Here is a 16793-nt window from a genome sequence, read left to right on the forward strand (position 1 = left end):
TCACTGCTGGACATAGGTCTTCAGTGACAGATAGGACAGGATGGGCATGTGGGATAGACAGGGTAGTGTATGGGATTAGGAGGATTTGGAGAGAAGAGGGTCCGAAGGGTGACAGGCAGACGACCTCAGAAAATAACTGCATGCCAACACTAGCCGCTTGGGTCAAACGCAGGGCATCTTCTAAATGATAATAGAACTGCTCACCTCAGCACAAGCAGGCTGATGGTTTCCAAGAGAGCTGCTCAGTAGGGAAGAGCCTTGTGTACAATGACAAGACAGATACTAACCTTTATTTGCCAACTGGACTTCACTTACTGTCAGACACACACTGACATTTGTGTGCACACAAACTTAATTTTCAAAACCAAAGATCACAAATAACCATAAAGGTACTTCAATCTCCTTTTATTAAAAAAAAAAAAAAGCGATTTCAGTGCTTCAAAATTTTCAGTTATAGGTATAAAATAATAGAAGCTTGCTAGTAAAAGGCCAAAGAACGAGAGAATGTAACACTGCGCTGCTGAGAAGGCAATAAGAAGGAAAGTGAGTGGGAAGTGAAAAAACAGCCAACTAAATGCAAGGTTTCAGCATACAAGGCTGCAAAGCTGTTGTGTATGCAGTTAAGCGCTCTCAGCGCAGCATAGCGCTGGCCCATGGGGGTGACAAAACACATCGCAGTACTGGCCCAAGGGAAAAAGGAAAAACTGAGGTATAAATCTTAACCTGGCTCAATCTAAACAACTGGCACCAATCTGCTCTCTGAACGGTTGCACCATTGCATTTTTCAGTTTCAATATAACAGAATAATTAAAAGGAATCGATAATTACAATAAAGGTGACACCATTGAAAACTTAATGTATACAGTGGTTAAGTGCAGAAAATAGTGAGGTAATGAAATATAAAACTACAATCATGATTTTCATTAAACATACAGATAAAGTGACTAGCATTAAACTACTTAATGTATACAAAGACTGCCAAATGTGAAGATAAACGCAATAATTATTACGTGTAGCATCAACTATGGAGGTCATGACAAGATCGCGGAAGATTTATAAGATTGGGTCAATTCTAATATCTCACTGGAGCTTTAACAATAACAGCAACATCAATGCTAGCTATATTACTGTATAAAAAATTCTTCCCATGCCTGTGAGAGATATATTCTGTCTCACAGCATATTGCCACAAAACTGGTCCCTTGTACCATATCTTCATCTGACTCAGCTTCTGTCATTATTTCCAACCTAGCTCAAGCTGTTACAATGTACCAATGTCACTGGGCTAACCCCAATTTCACCATCTTACGTCTCCACAGCAACTCTGCTACCTCCAAATTGTGTCACACCGTCACTGAGACATATGCAGTGCTCAGACTTCATAAACATTTTCCCTTCAGGTATGACTTAACCTAAAACTTATTCTTGATTATATCACAATAAACATATAAGTCATTAATAATGGCCTTTGCTTCTCTATTTGGGCAGTATAATTGTTATGCCACAGCTATCCATGTTAATGCTGTGCCCTCATATATGGGGGACTTTGTTTTAAGGTACAGACCCTCAACTCTTGAGCAGTTTCTGAACCTACAGCTGCACAACCTTGAAATCCAACTGAATTTTGCAGTTTTGTGAGAACTTTACCCTCCAAGGGACAGTAAAGACCAGCGCAAAATCAGTAACAACATAACATTTTATATAAAGAATATATAATATATATGGTCACATATCGTTAGTCATTCTCAATGTCTCCTTTACGTCTCTCAGATGTGATACAAAAAGCTACAAATCAGTGGTATCGCCACTATTGGTTCAGAATTCTCACGCACACACTGGTGTCTCACTAGACCGGCTACACTACATAACCAATATGAAACCTGTAAATGTGATTCCACTGTTGGAGCAGAAACCAACCTCAGACAGTCTAGTCTGAGGGCTTTATTCAAGTCCTGTAACTTTACGTCAAGTTTATTCAAGTCCTTTAACTTTACCTCAAGTTCATTCAAGTCCTATAATTTGTACTTTTCATATTGAAGAGTGAGGTTAAAAGGTGAGTTATTGTGCTGACACTGTTTTCAGGGTCACTTTAATTGCCTATTGCACCATGTTGACTAAAGTAAGAATGAATAATCATGATTATTCATGGTCTGTAAAATTGAGAAATGCCTTTGTACATCATTAGGGACAATCGTGACCCTTCAGCCTGTATGCGGCTTTTCTTAAAGAGTTCTGGCAAGCGCTGTATACTGATTCAAATTCCTAATTTGCCTCCTCAGCCTACACACCAACACCGAACCCCTGAAACAAGCTAGCATGTTTGATGGACAGTGCTCTAGGACGCACCGGTCCCTCATGACACCTTGCCCTGTAACCCCAACCCAACCCACACCCTACATCCCCACCCTACAGCTCTTTCTTGCTCTGGGGTTTTGGCCCATGGTTCTGCTCGCTTCTGGACTCTTCCGGTTGGTCGCCACTCATGAGCTGCAAAAGATCCAACAGGGCCTTCCTGAGCTGTGTCCCGAACCTGTGGGAGTCCTGTGGGGACAGATGGGGAGGAGTTAGTAACATTTATTTTTATATCTTTGAACATTAGGATCACATGTAATGAATGTTATGATTTAAAACACCCACATTTTTCAATTTGCTTGTACAGCTGTCCAAAATGTCCCATTTCTCTGGAAACCTTGTGTACTTCAATGTCATTTTGACTATTTCTATATATTCTATATATATTGGGCCTTCCCATTCTCGGGCAAGTCCCAGTATTTAAAAAAAAAAGTGGAAAAAAAATCGAGTGGAAAATCACAAATCTCTTCCAATGGTGCCTTCCAAAGCATACTTCTTAAAACGTTGACCATAGTTAAACACACAGAGTGTGGCATCTCCAAACAGGAGCTGGCTCTTTGGTCAGGGGGTCAGAGCTCACGTTTATTTCCTGTCAGACCTAAGTTTGAGTCCCGAGTAGGATGGCAGCCTTCGTTACAATATTTATATACACAATGATAAAAGATATTAAAAATACATATAGCTTATGCATTTCTGACCTAAAAAACGTATATTTTTATATATATTTTTATATATATATTATATATATATATATATATATATATATATATATATATATATATATATATATATATATATATATATATATATATATATATATATATATATATATCCCCCCCCCAAAAAAACCCCCACAATTGTAGTGAAGTACACACAGCTTCCAAAGAAAGAAACAAGATGTCTCGGACAAAGGTCCTTCATCATATGTGTAAGCCAAGTGCTTCTGATTTTATAGGAGGAACCATATGTATATGCATACATATAAACACACATGCACAAATATTTTTAACTGTGCAACTTGCACAGACACAATTTACAACTTACAGTTTGTGGGCACGAGTGTTTGCTAGAAATGTGGAAACACATTAATTTTTCTCCAACTATAGCATAGGACACCCCATAGCCATCATCTGCAACCTGAAACACAAACCTGAAGTTAGAGGACAGATCTTCTTACAGATGTTCAGACTCTGGTGAGTCGAGCAATACAGACAGGAAGTGTGTTCATGAAAGCGACTAAAGTAATGAATGCGTGACCGGTATGTTAAATGCTTCATTTTAAATGCGGGTCGTGTGAGCTGTCCCCTTTGTCTCATGCAGGGCGTTTCACTAGGCTTAGGGGCTGGGAACCTTATAGAACCTGCCTCTTCAACATAAGGACCAATCAGAGCAACTGATGTGAACACACCCTTTAAGACAGCAGTAAATGCCATGGCAGCCTGTTCCTGTAGGCCTAATCACAGCTTCTGAGACAAGTCATGCTACTTGAATAACCTAAAAAAGCCCATTTTATCTATTGGGAAATAACAATTTATCCATAGGTGCAGTGCTGGTTTGAAAATGGTCCAAATTCAGAAAAACTAGGACCATTGTGTGTGAGTGACAGAAGGGCAAGAGAGAGTAAGAGAGAAAAAGACAAGACACTAACAGGTCCAAAGCCTCCTCCACAGATGATGAAGTCTGGGTGGTTAACGAAGTCAAACAGCTCAGCCTGCTGAAACGGAGTCTGACTGGTAGAGAGACGCCAGGGCTCAGACAACACCTAAAACACACACACAGAGCTTGGTTCATATCTTTCTTATCCAAACTTTATTCCATAGCTGTTATGCACACACACACACACACACACACACACACACACACACACACACACACACACACACACACACACACACACACTCTCACCTTTTTGAGAAAGGGTGACTCTACACCCAGGTACTGGGAAACCACATAAAGACAGAACAGATGGCGGTCGATCCCCGCCCCCGTCATGGCCAGCCGGTAAAGCAGCTGATGCTTCTCAGAGGCAGTGCGAAACAAACGCCTGCATACATCAGCAGGCTAGAGAGCAACAGAGTGAGAGAGACTCACTTACGCACTGTAGAAATGTGCAAGGCGTTATTGGGCAAGTGATTTTTGAGGGGCCGTTTAGGGCGAAATCAGTGAAACACTTGCGAGCCCACATGCATGAAACATTTTCACATAGCCTACTACTTACATTTGCACATGATAACTTACATATACACATACTTGCACATTCATTCACTGGTGCATAAACACAAATTATAGCTATGCTTGTGTCTATGTGTGGCCGCGTGTGTGTAAAACAATCAATGCACCCGGAAGTCAGTAACAGGAAGGCAGATATTTAACATTACAGCATGACACAAAGTTAAACTCTGTGTTCACGCACCAGTGAATGAACATGCATGTGTGTGTATATGCAAGTGTAAGGCATCAAATGCAAATGTAAGTACTAGGTTATCTATGTGAAAATGTTTCAAATGTTTGTGCATGTATTTCATATGTATGTGCAAGTGTTTCATACGTATGTGCAAGCAGTGTGTGTGTGTGCATGCGCAAGTGTTTCACTGACTTCGCCCTAATTGGCCCCCCATAGATTTTAGCACATGGCTGCCATGGTCAGAAAAGCGTCTGACCTTTTGCTTACCTTTCCATGCTCCAGCGCTTTAATAAAGGCACAGCTCTCGCTGGTACACGAGCGTACAGTTTCTGTCCGGCCTTCGCGGAAAAGACGAGTCATGGACGCCTCATATGTCAGACAAAATATCCCTCTCTCCTGGGAGCGTGCGAGAGAGAGCGAGAGCGAGTGAGCGTGTGTGAGAGAGAAGACGACATGGGGAATATTATTTTTTTCCAGCAGGCTTACCCTGTAGTAGGCCAGCTGCAGTGCTGCTTGGATGAAAGCGTCTGGGCTCATCCGGATCTTTTTGATGTTGCCCTTGCCAAAGTCACGGAAGGGGAACACGTGGAAGTCGATGTCATCGGCGAGCGCGCACGCCACTGCCAGCGAACGCCTGACCCGCTCCTGGCACTGAGGGGGAGACGTCGGGTTAGCCGAAGTGGCCCAGAGATTGTCCACTGAGCTCAAACCGCCGAGCTGCTTCCTTTCGTAGGGAAGGAATTAATAATAAAGCACTTAATAACAAAAGCTATTAACTAATATTAAAAGTTGTTATTAAGACTTAATATGCTTCAATTTGTCAAGCCAGGATTGGCAGGCACAACAATGGAACAGTGTCTTAATTCATATTCAATACACAAAAAAGGAAACATTACTGAACTGAATACATTGACAGGTGGTAAGAAAACCTCCAGATAATAAAACCTTGATTGTAAAGTTTATACTTTTAAAATTAACCCTTCCACACCTTTTCTGCTCTGTTTACACTCAATTAAAATGATTCACTTCTAAACCATATGTTCTGGGCAAGTAAGGTAGGCATTTGTGCACTCTCCAGGTGGCAGAAACGCAGACCTCTACGGAAATGTCCCAGGTGAGCCTCTGGGGACAGGGAAGCGAGGGGTTCACGTCGCCTTTACAATGCCCTTCCTCGTTGTAACCCAGACGAAAGCTGTCAGTAGCCAAAACATACTGAGAGAGAGAGAAAAAAAGAGAGAGAGCTATATTATCCATCCATTCACTCCCTCAAGCTGTCGCTGGATCATTTGTAAGTCAAATAAAAGCAAACAGGCTGCTTGGAAGTCTCACCTCCCACATGTGGGAGACGATGGGGGCATCAGCCCACGAGTGCTCTGCATTCAGGCCGGTCTTTCCGTTCTTATAAAGCACCACCGAGAAGGACTTATCGAACCACCTGCTCGACAGAGATGTTACAGCTGCGTCAATACAGGGCCGCCACAGGGTTTTACAACACTGTCAGTGTTCCATTCGCATTAGAAGATAAAGCATTTCTTCACCAATATTATGACAGGCTTACCTGTCATAGCACTTTCCATGTAGAAGTGACTTTGCGTAACGGTCCAGACTAGCCTCTGGGTCATCTCCCATCATGCCTTGTTCTTCTTCATCCAAGGAAACAAAGAATGCGGCTTTCTCGATGCAGTCCAAAGATCTTTTGTTCACTCCAGAGCTGAAAAACTCCTTTCTGGCCTGGGCCCATGGGATTCTGGGAAAAGTTCAAAAGAAACATTTATTCCTTAAAAACAATTTTGGCTATATATAACTGTATAATCATAATATAATTTTCAGTATTATTCAGTGCGCATTGTAATAATGACATATTACAATAAGGCTACAAACCATAACTGTTTCAAAGTATAAATGTTTGTTTATCATGTCATAACACAGAATGTAATTAACCTTCCTTGAAACCTGAAACTGTACATGCAAGTTGTTAGCTAGCTAGCTAAATTAGAATTTCCCAGTCCTTAGATCCTGTAAAAACGGATGACTGGTCATTCCTCAAACTCAAACAAAATATTTACAGATGCACAATTAGCAGAATCTTAGGACAACTGTACTAAAGTCATAATGGCACTATAAAATACAGCACATTATGATGATGTTTAAAAGAATACACACTTGTTCTGAACATGAGTGTGTGTGTAGGCTCATGCAAATATATGTGTGTGTTTTCTTGGGTAGACTCATGCATGTGTCTTTGGGATATATATATATATATATATATATATATATATATATATATATATATATATATATATATATATGTGTGTGTGTGTGTGTGTGTGTGTGTGTGTGTGTGTGTGTGTGTTTTCTTGGGTAGCCTCATGCATTTGTGTGTGTGTGTTTTCTTGTGTAGGCGTGTGTGTGTGTGTCTCTGTGTGTGTGGGTAGGATCATGCTTGTGTGTGTGTTTGGGTAGGCTCGTGTGTGTGTTTCAGTATGCTCATGCAAGTTTGTGTGCTCATAGCTGTGTGCACCTGTCCCCTGCAGTGAGTGCTGCCAGTTTTTCCTCGCCAGGCGCCGGGGGCGATGGGTCATCAAGGATACGCTGGATTTGGTGCTCTATCTCCCGTGGCGACAGCATCCTGCCAGCCTGGTACAACCACAGGCGGAAATAGCGCCCCCGATGGTAGACTGCTACATACTCGCTGTCCTGCCAATGTACCACAGAGTCTGTGGAGTGCCAGGGCAGACAGTCAGACAGACAGATAAAATAAACACATAGACAGAATTCATCTTCATCAGCTTATCCGTATTAATGGGTGAATACAACTTCTTCACTGAATGATTCTTATGCACAATTCTGCATAATATTATCTAAATAGCGCTGTGAGCATGTTTAGCAAAACAAAACACAAAGTCAATCAACATAGGCAAAGGCTAATGCAATAAGCACTGGTTATATATTTGATGTAAATGTATGAATAAAACAGCAAAAAAGTAGAAACAGCATAAAAGTAGATTGGAGAGTGGATTTATGAGAATGTATTGCATTAAAGGCATTATCAATTTTTATTGTGCTCAGCACAATAAAATGTGATACGAAATGTGAACTCGTGCATTTTTACATTTTATGGTCATCCCCCTTTTGGAAAAAGTAACGCCAAGCTTAACAAGTGCTAGCTCGTTCGGTCAAGACAGACAGCTGGAGGAAGATGGAAGCTAGGTGGGTGGGGGACCACAGGAGATGATGTGACCTACATTTCTTGCATACTGTGTGTGTAGGAGTACCTGCGATAACTCCGGGAATGCGACAAGAGTGAAACATCCTCTCAAACTGATAGGAACAGCAAGGTATAGAGGACCTTAACAACCACTGAACAGAGAGAGAGGGAGCAGGGAAACAGAAGGTGAGCAGGGTGGGGGCAGGGTGAAGGAACCAGTGGGATGGAGCACAAGGGCAAAAAGAGCCAGGTCCAGGCCGCAAGGGACGTTGGGAAGGTGCGTCACACAGATGCAGGGGTGAGAAGATAATGAACATCATGGAAAAGGCACGAACAGAAAGAGACAAGACGCTGTCAGGATTTAGCAGGAAAACATTACAAAATCAGACACACCCATGCATGCACACACACCTACACACAATGGGGATGACCATCGCTCTCCGTCTCGCCATCTCTTTCAGTGCCTTTTCTCATAAGCACTACCGGGGCTGTTTTTAATGTGCGCCTGTATATGTGCTGGGGGAAAACTTTCATTATTACTCTGTGGGTGGGTGTGTGTGGGTGTGTGGAGAGAGAGGGAGGGAGGGATAGAGAGACAGAGAGAGAGAGAGAGAGAGAGAGAGAGAGCACGCGCAGTGGGATGTCCATATTTAGAGGCTGCATTGGGTGTGTGTGTGTGTGTGTGTGTGAGTATATGTGTTACCAGTCTCATCTCCTGGAATTCGTGTAGTGTTGAAAATCCTCTCGCACTGAGCTGCACACAGAGGAATAAAAGTACCAGGAATACGACTCTGAGAGAGAGCGAGAGAGAGAGAGAGAGAGAAAGAAACACAGGCAGGAACCCATGAAGAGAGAGTGGAAATGAATGGAGTGACAGAAAAACATAGAAAACATGAGCGAGATGACAGGGATTTCAAACTTAAAAATACTGGTTACAAAAATAAATAAGTAAGTAAGTAAATAATTAAATCCACCTGTCACACACAAAAAACTGACCTGGGTATTTATGAGATGACTGTAAAAGTACACACATACATGCACGCGCACATTCACATACATATTCATGGGCATGCGCATGCACATGCACATGCACACACACACCATTTTTCCTCAATTATTTTGAGGAAAACAGCTACAAGAAGCTATCTTTATTAAAACAAATAATGTTAAATCCTAAAACATATCGCAGGTGTAAGCATTTAAAAGACTGATGTTTTCAAGCTGATCAGGCAATCAGAACCAAGATATCACACACATATGAGCAATAACTTCAACTACAATAGAGAACACGGAGGTGTTCTATGAGAGACAGAGATTTTCATTATTGTCATCAAGGAGAAACAGGAAGGTATCTAGCTTGTCAAGCAGCCTGGGTAAGATCCCAAGACAGCCTAAAAACAAAACAGAACAAGTACTGGCATGAGTGCAGTTGATTTCTCTGGCTGGGGTATACCAATGGATGGGAACCATGTTTTCCCCACCCAGGGCCCAGCTCACTCACAGGTTTGATCTCCTCTTTATTCAGCTTTCTGCGGTACATAAGGATGGCATGGAGGGTGTTCCCTGCTCGTGCCGCTTGGATAGGTGTCGGAGTTACGTACAGGAAGTCCTGAAGGAAACGAAAGCCATCTGGTTCCATCTTTCAATGTACAGACTTGCCACTACAGACTGCCTTGTAACTTTAATAATTAGATTCAGTTAAGCTCTGTGTGTGTGTGTGTGTGTATGTGTGTGTGTGTGTGTGTGTGTGTGTGACACGCACCATGCCATAGTAGTTACTGTTCACCATGATGGGACCCCGTCCCCTCAGGTAAATATACTCCTCCCACCAGTCACTCACCTGTGGTGAACAGACAATAGCGTCAGATGTCAGAAGGGTTCTCTCCTTCTGCGTTCTGGACCACAGGAGTAGCACAGCATGTTTGATAACGGTTATCTCAATGCTGCGACATTTACATTGAGGAAGCACATTATATTCACTATAGCTCTAGACCAAATCCCTAATTTCTTTTATTGTGAAATGAAATTTCAAATCTCACAAATATCAAAACCTTGAAACTTTACATGCCAGATGACTATTCGGTGCTTTTTGATGATTTTCTGCTGTGGAGACAAATATACAACAACATGGCCCTCGCTAACATGACTGTACAGATCAGCATCTGGTCGAGCTCCGACCGAGCCCTTCCACAGAGAGCAATAAACTCAGACTCACGTAGTTAGAGGCCCACAAGGCCTTGAGCTTGAGGTACCACTGCAGCCTGCTCCCCAGACTATCTTCAAACTCTTTCGCTAGAGTGGTCATCCTCTTGAACTCTGAATCACTCATCAAGGGACGCACAGACTCCAAATACTACAGGTAGATGGGAAGAGAGAGAGAGAGAGAGAGAGAGAGAGAGATGGATATGCGTTAATTCAACCCCATTTTGAGGGCGTGCTGCTGCTGCTGCTGCTGATGATATCTTACCCTCTTGATGGTGTCTTTAATGGTAGGAACAGGAAGATTTGGCAGAGAGCCCTGATAGCTGTACAGCTGAGGTTGCCGTCCAGAGAAGATCCTTACCAACATCTGACACACAGATAGGCACAGATAGACATGTGAGTAAGGTTGCATGGAACTGTTTTTTTCATCAGTGTAAACTGTACTGGAGAGACAGTAAACATCGCCAGCCCGCCAGCCATGACACCCGCCACACCAGCCGCCCCATTCCACCATGTCTAACCCCTAACCCCCCCCCCCCCCCCCCACGTCTTAAACCCTGGCCCACACCCTCCCCTCCATGTTGCATACTGACCACCCAGACTTTGGTGGTGTTGGACAAGTTGCCGTGCTGCTCAAACATCCAGTGATGGTAAGAGAGCAGCTGCTTCAGACAAAGTTTCATGGTGAAGATGAGTGAGAGCCACAGCAGGGTACTGAACAACACAGCTGACACCACTGTCTGACACTGCACACTCAGAGAGTCACTACTCATGGAGAGAGGGCAAGAGACGACATACAGACATACAGAGAAAGAGAGAGGGAGAGAGAGAAAGAAAAACAGACTTCAATCAGTTTGTGGACAATGGGGTAAATAATATTGTAAGACTAACAATAGCCTGGAATAGAATGCAATTAGCATCTTTACTACTTTGGGAAAACACAAAACCTGAAAAAACATACATCACCTATGTATGTCACCACATTTACTCTAGGAGAAAAAAACAGGTTGTATTTTAAGGTGTAAGCAATTCAGAGTACAATGATGCTGTTTGATAGTGGGTAACTTATGTGGGTGTTATAATGGATTGTACTACTATTGTTAATTACTTTGTGTGTTTATGTTTCTTTTTATTGTGGTGACAAAAACCTCAACTTAATTGCTAATTACTGTAAAAGAATATTCTAGCAAATGATCATTTTAACAATGAAAATTTTTGCTGTAATTATTTTGAGCCTGTAAATTTGGAGTAAGGTAAGTATACATGAAGAATAGTATACTGCCTTCTGGGTTTAAAGCGATTTATAATCTCAGATTATAGTGGATCCTAGTCTGGCTAGATGGTGACACAGTCCCATGCTTTTTGGTCTCACCTGGCAGGCAGGTGCTCCTGGATCTTGGCAATAAGCCCCATTGAGGGGTCTGAGCGCGTGTACATAGTGGCCAGGATCGCTATGACAACGAACAACCAGGAGGAGGGGCTTGCCGGATACACGCCTGTTATTACATTATTCTGGACAGAGAGAAAGAGGAGAAACCAAAATTCAACTTTGTAAATATTCTTTTGGAGCCATTTCTTTTATGATTGAAATACTAAAAATTTTTGTATATACTTGGCTATTAAATGTACATTTTATCACATATCCTAGACCAAATAAATTTGATCCTTTCCTGCAATTCTGCCCACTGACTTCTAATGTCCAAAACAAATCATATGATCAGACATGATATAGTGCCATGGAACTAAATTGAACTGAATGTTAACAGTGATAAAGTTATTAATAAAGCTATAGCCAAAAATCAAACTTCACATCTAAATTTGCAACACAAAAAAGTTAACTTTTCCCTTCAAGAATTATTTATGCTACAAATATGAAAATCTTGAAAATTCAGAAGCCTGCCCCATTTTTGCAACCCCAAAAGAACATGGTACAGAAGTAAAATGTGCAGGATATGGAATTTTTTCAGGTTTGTTCACATTCCGGGCTTCACCTTTAAGCGTACAACACGTTTCTTCCAGGAGCGAAGGCCAGACAGGTAGACCTGTCTGAGTGCCTCATGAGAGAGCTGTAGATCTATTCCTTCACGGGTTATAGTGAACTGGAACGCTACTGCCTGGTGAGCCTCTGCCATACCTGCATGTGAAGACGCACACACACACACACACACACACACACACACACACACACACACACACACACACACACACACACACTTCAAAGTACTGCGGTGCTAAATGATCACATTTACACAGTTGGCAATGTAATAAATGGTTCATCCCATGTGAACATGCTGGTTCCAACCCTATCAGTCATTTCCATGGTGGCTGGCATCCCATATACCCAGCTGATCCAGCTTGGGAACATACCCAGTGCGAAAACAGCAGCTATGCACATAACAGCGTCCCATCGAGATTTATAGTCTTGCCTCCTGGCATAATCAAATGGTAGGCCAATTACGTACACCAGAAGTCCAGTAAGAAAGCACTCAGCTATCATGTTTATCGTGGCATGTTTAAGTCTGCTAGGGGTGCTTGTGTCTTGTGGATACCCTCTCCTTCTCTGCAGTGCCCCAGCTCATAGCCAATGGCAAACTGGCAAGGCCGAGGGCACAGCCCATCACAGAAGAGATTGGGACGGTACTGTATAAAAGTGAGGCAAGTCTGTCTCTAGGCATGAAAGCAAAGCTCAATGAGTCCCAGCTGTCGTGAAGTTTAAAGCGACGTTTGGATTTGGTAGGATGCCACTGGATTTAGGTCGGTCAGATACTGATCTGCACCACATGCCATGAGAATGCATGGGATGTGTAAACAAAAAGATACACGAGTTACCCACCAAGTGGACATGTAGTGGCTGGTAAAACTGTACCCCATGAAAGACTCAGACATTACCCATAATGCCCAATGTCTGTGAAATTAGAAAAATGAAGCCCACTCTTTCTGTTTTATTCAAAGTCTGATGCCGAATTCCCCATTCACTGTAAGCATAAACATTTTAAAGCCTCACTTTAACATTGCTTCAGTGATGTACCGTCTGTCACTAACTACTGGATTACAACTGTTAAATGTGATGTTTTCTTCGAAGAAATGTTTGAGTTTAGCCACTGTAAATCTACACATTTTGATTTAAAAGCAACCACATCACATTGTGTTCTGACTGAACATAACTCGAGCAATTGAGGATTAAGGCCCATTGTCAGGGCCCAACAGTGGCAGGGCTTGAATCGGCAACCTTTGGATTGTCAAATATCTTAACCACTGAGTTGCCACTGCCCCTACCAAGAATACAATATAATTAGATACTGGTTATTCATTTAGCCTGACTGCTACTGGTCATTTATGATAATTATTAGGGTAGATTTGTTAATTACAAGAATCCAGTGATGAGAACGCAAGCCAGACAGAAAATTATAATGCAAGTTAGACAGCTAGTGTTATTAAAGAAAGATGTTTGGCCAGTTCAGTTTTGGATCTTGATGTAGGCCTAACTCGGATAAATGATTACACCATAAGCTTTTTAAAAAGGCTAACTTATAATAAATTCCAATCATTTTCACGCATGAGACAACATGATATAGCACTAGGTATAAGCAATCAGTTAATCAGATTGAGTATAGTACTGTTTGCATAAGTGTTTTTGTAGAATACATTTTGTCTTTTATTTTATTCTTTCCCTTAACCACCTGTCGGCTACTCTGGTGGTCTTGTGTACGCAAAATGGACCATACGGGCATTGCATTTGTTGCTATGCCTACTTATAGCCCATTTTGTTTAAATAACTCACAGTATCTAAACTTAAAGGTTGCGAACCAAAAAATAATGTATTAACCTAACAGAGTCGACATCTAAATGCACACACACACGCAGAAAAATAGTGTAGTGCTCACTGATATACTGGACATAAAGATGATCTCCATTAGACATATGTTGCAAGAGGATCCATGTAAAAAGGAGAAGGGGAGCCTAATCCTGCCGTGCTTGTAGCGCTTATACCATGTTACAAAGTGAAAACTCACTCATCTGGTGACACTCAACTTTGATTTAAATTTCACTTACTTTCAGTTTTGCCTTTAAGGAAACAGGCCATCTAGCCTATGGGTGCCTTGTGTAAATGTATTTTGTGTGTGACCAATAAATAAGATAGGGGTGTGGGTGGGTGGGGTTTTATTTATTTAGTGTGTGTGTGTGTGTGTGTGTGTGTGTATGTGTGTATGTGTGTGCGCGTGCCTGTCTGTCTGCTCCCACAGCTGTTCGGCAAGTCAGTTGACACGTCACTATTCCACGCCCAGAATTGTTCGCTATTGTGTCTGCATGGTCACTAAAAATTCCGAACATCCACCCTTTGTGCAATATGCAACAGATACGTTTCAGTTCTCTATTCTGCGAAACCGCCTGCCTTATTCGTCTCTCATTATGAGACAAAATGGAAGTGCACATGGACAGAGAAGTGCACATGGACAGTTATGTAACTATAGCAACGGTGTGTTGCTATGGAAACAACATAAGAAGTCCCTTCTCACATTCCTGGCTGGACCGTCTCCCAAAACTATTTAAGCTCAATTGACCCAGTTCAGCAGTTCTAGGAGATATGGGAGTTCTAGCAGCGATGGACCCATGCCTTTACCTCTCAGTGGAGGATGCTGACATCCCTACATATCTGCACTTGTGCTATTGCCTAGTCTGAGTTTCCGGTAGTTCTGTGAAGCTATAGGCTAAGTCAACAAGACTTATATCGAGATTCTTTCCGTGCAGAAACGCAATTAAATTATGAGTAACACGAATAGAATGCAAACATTCTTTCTACATCAATGCAGAGTTTGTTTATATATATATATATATATATATATATATATATATATATATATATATATATATATATACACACACACACACATATACATATACATATACACACACACATACATACACAAACACGAAAGAGGACTAATGGGATTTTCTAGCTGACTTGTTAAATGCTCCACTGCTCGGGAATCGTTTTTACAAAAAGCTCAACTAATACGTGGGTTTGCTTAGTTATAGTTTAACAGCTAATAATTGTAATAACCATTAGGTTCATAGTCATAGCCAACAACCATTTAAAAGCGAAACGCTGCACAAGTAGCTAAGGAAGTAAGTAGATCTACACCCAGCTCAGCCGGATTGCCGTCAACAATAAGGTTATTAGCTAGTTAGCTGGTTAAAGCTAAATATGTTAACTAACTAGATAATCTATCCAACACATCGAGCACTTCAGAATAACCTCTAGGTTCAATGCAATACAGATAGGTAGATAATCAGAAAACTAGCTGGCTATTATTTTTGATCATGTAAACCCGTCAACATTTAGCACGTTGCTAGCTAACATAGCTATCCCCTTATTCCTTAACATTAATCCGTTTCTGCAAAAATCTGGTCAAGCCACGTTAAGATTTAGTATATAGTGTAACTTTATTCATCATACAGCGACGGTTAACCTAGCTAAAACGAACCGTAGTCCGAGAGATAACAGATATATAGCTATCTAGTTAGCATCCTAGCTAACCCTGCTATGAATGGGCTGCGGCACCGTTGTTAGCTTGCCGGCTAGCAAGTGCCCAAACCAGCCTTGTAGCTGGCCAGCGAAAGGAATCATACAGTGAGACGCACGAAAAGGTCAGTCCGTTAAAACGCCACTACTTGCACGAAGGAAAATTATGCATGCATCATCTTGCCTACCTGTTGTCTAAAAGCGAGGCAGAATATCAGGGAATTGATGGGTTGACGTGGTTAGATAGCTGCGATGCGTCTTCTTTTCCCGCAGCCCTGTCCTACATTTACCGCGGACAAGACAAAATTATATTTGTCAGCGCACATGAATATGATTGGCGTAATCTTTAGCCGTACAGGCGAGATTAACCAATCAGATGACGAGTTGTTGAACCTGTACAACAGCGGTACGAAACTGAACGGTCAAAAGCAGTCCACACGGTTCCCTTTTCGCCCCGTTGTTACATAATTTGCAGTGTGGGCGAAACCCAGACATCATTTCCTCTTGCCTGACTACTTCAGGGAAATGTACGCATATCTATCTACCTTTTCAGACAAATTGCCTAATTTATGTGTATTCAGTGATTTAGGGTAGATCTAATTTACATTTCACAACTATAATGGAGAAAATGTATTCTTATTCTTAGGGTACTCTTACAAAAATAAACTTTTTTATGGCAGGAGCGGTTTAACCGAGATAGGCTCGTTGCATTAAAAATCATTATTTAGTTACAAATACAGAAATATTACAACAATATAGAAAGACTACATGTCATGTTGCTCTGTTCTATTAGTCTAGTTTATGCATTAGATCTCAGCTGATGCCTCATAGAGGTATCAGTTAAGTCCGCTGTGCAGAATAGAAGTGCGTTCTATCTTACATTCTCATTCCAGATAATGTAAAAAATGAATAAATGTTTGTTTAGCTACGTGTAGGCAGGAATGCTGCCAGGCTGGATTACTTTTGAACCCAAATCCCGCCCCCAGCGAACAAGAACACTGAATCTCTCTACAGAATGCTTACAATGTTCAGAAAAGGAACTGACAGTTGAAATCATAAACTATTAACAGTCTATGGTTGAAATCAAGTGGACATGATTATGAT

At 41.6% G+C, this 16793-nt stretch overlaps 1 protein-coding gene across 3 annotated transcripts; it reads right to left on the bottom strand.

The window, feature by feature from the left end:
• Positions 1–384: 384 nt before the first annotated feature.
• On the bottom strand, positions 385–16147 carry LOC113583373 (carnitine O-palmitoyltransferase 1, liver isoform). Of its 3 annotated transcripts, none has more exons than XM_035530736.2 (19): positions 15878–16147; positions 12157–12299; positions 11538–11677; positions 10759–10930; positions 10431–10532; positions 10179–10316; positions 9726–9803; positions 9465–9572; positions 8031–8115; positions 7277–7472; positions 6314–6502; positions 6085–6190; positions 5851–5967; positions 5242–5406; positions 5023–5151; positions 4257–4412; positions 4000–4113; positions 3396–3488; positions 385–2540 (listed from the first exon to the last, which is right to left on the bottom strand). In XM_035530736.2, the coding sequence occupies exons 2-19, from the start codon at positions 12295–12297 to the stop codon at positions 2406–2408; spliced, it is 2364 nt and encodes a 787-aa protein (XP_035386629.1). In that variant the 5' UTR covers positions 12298–12299; positions 15878–16147; the 3' UTR covers positions 385–2405. The 3 variants fall into 3 exon arrangements, with proteins under 3 accessions (XP_035386629.1, XP_035386628.1, XP_081552180.1); XM_035530735.2 differs by lacking the exon at positions 8031–8115 and adding an exon at positions 8667–8754; XM_081696054.1 differs by lacking the exons at positions 385–2540; positions 3396–3488; positions 4000–4113; ... (4 more) ...; positions 6085–6190; positions 6314–6502 and adding an exon at positions 8667–8754 and having other exon boundaries at positions 7336–7472.
• Between the last annotated feature and the right edge of the window lie 646 nt (positions 16148–16793).

The sequence above is a fragment of the Electrophorus electricus genome, chromosome 14 (genome assembly GCF_041902795.1).
Source record: "Electrophorus electricus isolate QZ-2024a chromosome 14, ASM4190279v1, whole genome shotgun sequence".
NCBI classification, from domain to species: Eukaryota; Metazoa; Chordata; class Actinopteri; order Gymnotiformes; family Gymnotidae; genus Electrophorus; species Electrophorus electricus.